The sequence below is a fragment of the Solenopsis invicta genome, chromosome 3, assembly GCF_016802725.1.
Source record: "Solenopsis invicta isolate M01_SB chromosome 3, UNIL_Sinv_3.0, whole genome shotgun sequence".
Classification (NCBI taxonomy): domain Eukaryota; kingdom Metazoa; phylum Arthropoda; class Insecta; order Hymenoptera; family Formicidae; genus Solenopsis; species Solenopsis invicta.
Window position 1 is genome coordinate 26,304,679 of NC_052666.1, and position 7,269 is coordinate 26,311,947.

Below are 7,269 nucleotides of genomic sequence, written 5' to 3' on the forward strand. Positions count from 1 at the left end.
AAATTTTTTGGAGTGACGAAAAATAAAGTATAAGAAAGTAAAGAAATACTGAAGGTAAATGGTAACAAAATGGCATAGAATCTGTTGATTCCTCGTCATTGTTTCTTCGGCTATATCTAGTGTCTCTATGTAACTTCCATCTAACGTCTTGTCACATCTAATGTTACAGTGTCGAAGTCGAGTTACATCGGCAACCCGAGCCCGGCGCCACCCAACGACGTGAGCTTCTACAGCGTGGAGATGGACAACGGCGGCCGGAGCTACATGAGCTACGACGGCAATCCGAGTCCGGCGCCGCCCGCGATCGATCCGACTGGCGGGCCCTACTATCCCTCGTCCATGGGCTCGACGGGTCACATAATGGGCGGACACTTGGGAGCCGGTACCGGCACTCTGACGCGTACCAGAACATTGCCGCGTCCAGTGCCGCCGCCCGACGTCACCGTCATGACCGCGGGCACCAAGTCGCCGATACCGCCGTCGGTGCCGCCGCCACCTGCCACGTTCGCCCGTGTCGGTACCAACAACGGCGTGCCCCATCCGCACCCGCACTCGCATCCGACTCCGCCGCCGCCGTCCTGCCAGAGCCATCCGCTGTCGACATTCGCGGCGACGCCGACCTACTCCGACATCGACGGTCATCTTGTTTGAGGCTCGCCGATCTTCGGGCCCAGCTCGACGCGTGGAAAATATCGCGCCGTCGCCCAGAATGATCCAGAGGACTGTCGACCGGCCACGGAGAGGAGTACGCGTCTCTGAGTAACGCAAAGCGTCGTGATGGCGGATCCTCTTCCGAACTGTCCATGTCATTCGCCTCGTCACCGATCATCTCCTTGAACGATAGCGAAGAGAATGACGGCGACGGTTCGCGAACGACGGCGTCACGGCGCGGCTGCAGGCCCTGGCACTTATCACCATACGCTTGAACAATCTCCAAGGATTCTGTTTGGTGCGCGAGAACGAAAGTACGACGAAGTGTGTAAATATAGCAAGACAGAGGCAAAGAGAGAGAAAGAACGTTAACATGGGACGAGAGAGTGGTGCACCAGGTTCACGCTGTAAACAGCCTTTCCCTTTCACGCGGTTACTTCCTAGACGAGAGGAGACACGCGCGGGGCTCTCCTACGCGATTGAATTCTAATCTTAGGGATACATGTATGCATAATTGAACGCTCGACAAAGAGCGATTTTGGAGAAGGAGAGGGAACGACCGCGCCCCGACACGCGCGCGAGCGTTCTCCAAAAAAGCACGAGAACGGTTCTACCGTTCCTCCTCCGCTACTCTGCCTTCCCCTCCTCTTATCTTTATTGTTTTCCCTGCTCTAACTCTTCGTCTTTATCCGCTCGCCTTAGCGTTATTTAGCGTACTCGCTAAACAGCGACGTAATCACGACGCATCGAACGATCGAGCTCCAAATCGACGCACCGATCGTCGAGGAAAGTATATTTTTTCTGTAAATAGCACGCATAATCCGTGAGATAGACGAGAGAACAACCCCGCGATAATTTCGTTCTTCGGTTGTTTCGTGCACGTCGGCACACTTCTTCGTCATAGCGATTATGTTTAGATATCACTATGCTAGTGTCAACGACTGCCGAGAAAATCTGCGAGAGATCTTTGAAATATCAATATAGGGAGTGATCTCTTACTGTGACTGACGCCGAAATGCAAAAATTCCAAATTTCCAAGTATACAGTCATAATCTTCACGCTCAACAGTGACATTGTCACTATAAATACGAAATACATTCCCTTTTGGAACTAGAATCGCCAGTATCATGTTACGATTTAAAGCTTGGAAGAAAAAAGATAATGTATGTTCAGATCATGTGGTTTTTATTTTTTATTACAATAGGAAAAAGTAGCTTATATATCTATTATATACAAGTTATTTACGAATTTATCGTTTGTTAATACATCCTCATAAAGAAATTTTGAATAACTGGAATATATTGAAATTTTGAAAATATTTACTACAAATTTTGTTGATAGAATATCAATAGACATACAACGGAATTTTCTAACAGCAGATTGATTACAAAAACTGAGCAGACTCTACCATTTTGTAACCGTTTCATTTAAATGATGTACTTCATTTAAATATTTATGAAATGACAGATTCCGTTCGATTTCTACCGACAATTTGCTGTCAGATTATATTGACAGGCGCTACCGGCAAAACATGAGTTTAATGCGAATAATACTGGATCTGTTGCAATATCTGAGCAAGTCTGCTGCCAATCTGTTGTCATACTGCGGGCAGTTTACTTACTGGAATATGAAATAATATTTACAATTTATATATATCAAGTAATACACTTATACAAAATTTTGTATATAATTTTACACATTTTTCCAGTTAGATTGTAAATCTCTATTTCGAAAATTAATTCACGAAAACAAGTGAATTCTTGCAACCTTTTTTTAATGCACAAATTTATCTGCCTGTCTTCCAATTTGACGTTGGTTATCCTAGTTCCAAGATACCGGATCTCATCGGTATCAAGTTTTTACGATTACGACTATCATGCAAGGTCAGTAATATTGATTTCTAAAATATTAGTAGCAATTAATTAATAATCGCACAATACTGCCCCTTAAAAACTCGCGAGAGTGGGCATATCCGTCATAACCGTCCATTATTTACTTTCGCGTCGATGAGTCGATTCATCCCGACGATTCGAGACTGAAGGAGACGAGACAATCGTTATTACAAAAAAGGTGTGCATGGAAAATCGTAGAGCAAAGTCGTTAGCAACGACGTTAAGCTTTCTTTCCTTTTCCACACCCTCCATTCGTGTCGTTTACGATTCTCTATTTGAGTTAACGGCGTCTCCTTCTACACGATATCAATGAGTGCTAGCCCAGAGTTTAGCGCTAAATGTGGCTGTTTGATCTCTAATCTTGACATTACCGCTCGGTGAAACACTTAAAGTTACAGAATATAGCCACTTTTAGTACTAAATGACAAGAATATTCAGCGAGTCTGTTATTTTGCACTTTACAAAAGCATTTAGGATCTTGTGATTCTTGCGAACATAAGAATTTGAAGTCAATTGCAATTTTAGGAAGGATTAAGAAATAGAATCAAATTTTTCGCAATAACGCGCGAAAGTAAATTTTTGTCGCAAACTTTAACTCTTCGGTAGTTTGAAATTTTGTTGAAATATTTTAGATATTATCATAATTAATATCTAAAATTATTAGCTAGAAATATGTTTTTAATCTAATATCAGGCAAATTTTCCAGTCTCTATAAATTTAAAAGAATTATTTGTATGCTGATGATTTGTACACAATGCAATATTTTACAATATAAATACTAACAATTTTAAATTTTTATTGTAAATTTATTTTTACATTATATTTTAATACGGAATGTTAAGCTTTATTTGAATCACTCAATTGACAAATTGCATTTCTGCAAGCATGAAAATTTCTAGATTTTATTTTTTCCGTTGCAACTTAAATTGTCCCATTTATCTTCCACTTTTTCAATTGACTTTGGATTATACTGCGCAAGAAAGGGATTATTCGACAACTTGAGCAATGTGTTGAAAAGTACGCGGAAGAACTTTACCACTGTTTCTGAAACGTGAACGACCCATTGAAGCACGTTGTTAGAATAATCGCGCAATTTGCATATCATAAGTCACATTCGCACTTTAATTACTTCTGTTGGAGTTACTTACGTCGCTTAAATTACTTATATCGCTATTTACGTAACTGCGCTGCGATTGTCATCCCTTGAGTAATTTCAATGAAAAACGAATCTGAGCATTGTCATGTGTAGAGAACGAAGTTTTCACTGCCGATCCTGAAGTCAATACTGTAGGTAATCCGTACCGATTGTTTAATATACTTTTTACATTCTACACACGCGCGATAAATATACACGTTTACAATGTATGTTAAACGACCGCTTGTTACATTACGATTTTACGATTGTAAATCACAAGCGATCGGTCGTTTGTTAAACAAAAAAAAAAAGAAACCTACATATGTTTGCGTTTTACTGATAATTCCGATTTTCTTGGTGAGCCAATCTTTTCGTTCGTCACGAATATACGAGCGGATCAAGTTGCATCCACGATGCATCTTCACGCGTTTGCGAAAACCGGATAACGACGACGCAGACTCACTCGGCTGAATCGAGTTGAGTCGAGATTGTGATTCGATCATCGCAAATCCTGCCAGGATTTTCACCGCGAATGTCTCCGCACAAGATGAAGACACGCGAGGTATAATGTAATCAGCAAGACATCCCAGAGAAAGAAACGAAAGAACTGGGGGAGCCGTACTAGTGAACGTCTCGGCGTAGTGATATCTTGAACAAAGACAATAGTACATAAGTTTAATTGCTACGTAATGGTTTTTTAGTTAAGGATAAATATATACTCTGCCGACGGCGCGGCGATATTTCGAGAGGACCGCGCGAAGAAAGAGCGCAGCTGTTACACACGACTCACGCGCGGACAGTCGAAAAAGAACCGCGCAAACACTCGACTAAATGTTCATACATATACATATATTTTTGCATTTATTTCCAATTACTAATTATGATTAAATCGTGTAAATAGTCGATAACGTCTCAATGTTTCACGCGGTCGCAAGAGTGGAAAAAAAAAATTACAAAAAAAAATAAATAACCGAGAAAAAAGTAATTCAAATGGATCATATGAGGGTCTCACTATTACCTAGGCTATAAACGAAGTATTGCTAGAGGGTAATAACGCTGTATATCCGGAAAAAAAAAGAAAATTAATCTTGTTGATTATGAACGAGACAATTATGAACGAGTCTTTCCGTTCTTCGTCGAAAGCCTAAGTAGTCAGCGTATATATATTTTTGAAAGTGACAGTAACGATGATAATGACGACGATGACGATGACGACGACGACGACGACGACGACGACGACGACGACGACGACGACGACGACGACGACGACGACGACGACGACGACGACGATGACGACGACGACGATGGTGATGATGATAATGATGATGATGATAATGATGATGATGATGATGATGATGATGGTGATGGTGATGATAATGATGATAATGACAATGACAATGACGATAAAACTCGATGCGTTTGGCCTACCATAAGGAGAATATATTGCGACAAAAAGGAGCCATACAAAAAGGAGCCATGTAATGCACGTTGCGCCTGCGTTTCGGCGGTAAAGGGCTGTGACAATGAGGTGCGGGGGTCCCAACAACGTCGCGTTCCCTCGAATCGACACTTACCGGCTGCACGAGATGTTCTATCAAGAGGCATTGCATATATAACATAGTGCATCAAAATTCCCGCGCTGTACAATAATTATAATTGTTGTAACTTTGCCAATCATAAGATTGCTCGTTTCCGCGCGGGAAATACATCCTCTTCGTCCATTTATCGGCGATAAAGCGGCCTCTAGATCAATAATATTATATAATATTTCTATAGACAATTCAAAACAAACTAAATATAGCCTTTAAATGATCAATAATATAGTACAATATTCAAATACTGCGTAATTGCAACATGTTTCTAATGATATGAAATAAGATCAAAGTCATTAAACTTACAAATATACAATAGAAAATATTTTCTATTTATGTTAAAATTTTTGTGTTATATTTTATGTATATTATCATTAGATCCTGCGAACATAATGTATGCTGTAATTATTCTTAAATAACTGATATAGTAGATGCTTTTTCATGCTCATTTCAGTCATCATAGATTATGCAATCAAAAGCAACTATTCAAATTTCATTAATCAGCATTAATTTTGATAATATGGTCTATTAACGCTACAAATAAAGATCGAATGTCATAAATTAGCAATTGGTAATATATTGTGCCATAATATTTACAGACAATCCAATATTTAACAAATCGCACAATACGTCAAAAGTGTATTGTGAACTTTAATTGTTACGTGATTGGCGCAGTATATATTGCACAAACTCTCAATATAGCCTATAGACGATCAATAATACTGTGCAATAATATTGATCATCTAGAAGCCGTTTATATTGAATTCTAAAAAATATTGTACAATGTTATTATTGTTCAATAATATTGAGCGTCTACGGGCCGCTTTAGATTTCTCTTTTGAGCCGGGATTTACGTAAGAGGAGAACCGATTCGCGACGATGGGGATCTACGCTTCACCCCATGACGAGGTGGAATTGTTTGTAGGAGACAATTATATACTTTACCTGGCCGACGGCCACGTGCGTCACATCGCTCGTTGAAGAGATTGTTTGAAAGTTTTATGAATAACGTTTTTCCGTAGCGTACGCATATATATTGTTGTTTCTCATTACAGCGATATTATTTGTTAACACGGTAGATACTACGAAGCTTAAGGCAAAGGGGAGAAAAGAGAGGAGAAATAAATGAGAGAAAGATAGAGAGAGAGAGAGAGAGAGAGACGTGTATTGTTAAACCGCCGTTGTGTATGGAGCCGCACAGTTCGGCTTAGACTGATGATAAGAAATTCACGTATGCTCAATTAGAGATGAACATGTTCGCGCATAATTAAGAATTCTATTTACATATACATGTTTTATATTTGTAATTAAAAAAAACAAATCATCTATACTTAATATTACCTGAAGATTATTATTAGATTTATGTAATCTCCAAAGTATTTGCTCATCAAAGTGCTAGGCATGTTAGACGGACCGCTATTCGTCCAAAATGGTACCTTGGAGATGGACATACCATCTAACACGTACGACATTTGATATTTTACATAATAATAACGAACAGCTCGTAATTCCGTTGATTAACTCTAAGACATAGTCAATCCTAATTATACAATCATTAAGGATATGGAGGAAAAGAATCAATTAATCGTTTTACATGTATATAAACGTATAATGTACATAGCACTTAGATAGACACAAAAAGGGAGAAAGGAAATAATGAAGAATACTTAAAATTACGAATTATATCAAACTACGAAGTATGGGAAAAAGGAAAAAAACGAAAATCGAGAGCTTTTGTATACTAGGTGTATATTGGTAATATATTCACTTTATATCGTTCTTTTTACCGCGACGAGATAATTGTCGATAAATAGGGATTAGCGGCAGCGTCATTGTTTCTAAAAAAAGAAAAAAAACATAAAGCGCGGCAAGAAAAATGTTCGACGACGCGCGCGAGCATCACGGATTAGGAAATTGACGACGGTAGACGAGGGATTGAGAATGCAAGTGGAGAACCAGCATCAGAACGACGAACAAGCGCGAGCGACGTCGCGAAAAT

The 7,269-nt window shown here is 39.5% G+C and overlaps 1 protein-coding gene across 4 annotated transcripts in view; it reads left to right on the plus strand.

Annotated features, from left to right (window-relative positions):
- The window catches only part of LOC105197268 (nephrin), a 300,694-nt gene extending 296,030 nt beyond the window's left edge, over positions 1 to 4,664 (plus strand). For 3 of the 4 annotated variants that reach the window (XM_039447072.1, XM_026133136.2, XM_039447073.1), the window contains one exon: positions 170 to 4,664. In XM_039447072.1, the coding sequence (XP_039303006.1) occupies positions 170 to 651 (482 nt within the window). In that variant the 3' untranslated portion in view covers positions 652 to 4,664. The remainder of the gene's footprint in view (positions 1 to 169) is intronic. The other variant, XM_026133137.2, reaches the window with a different exon arrangement.
- Positions 4,665 to 7,269: the final 2,605 nt, after the last annotated feature.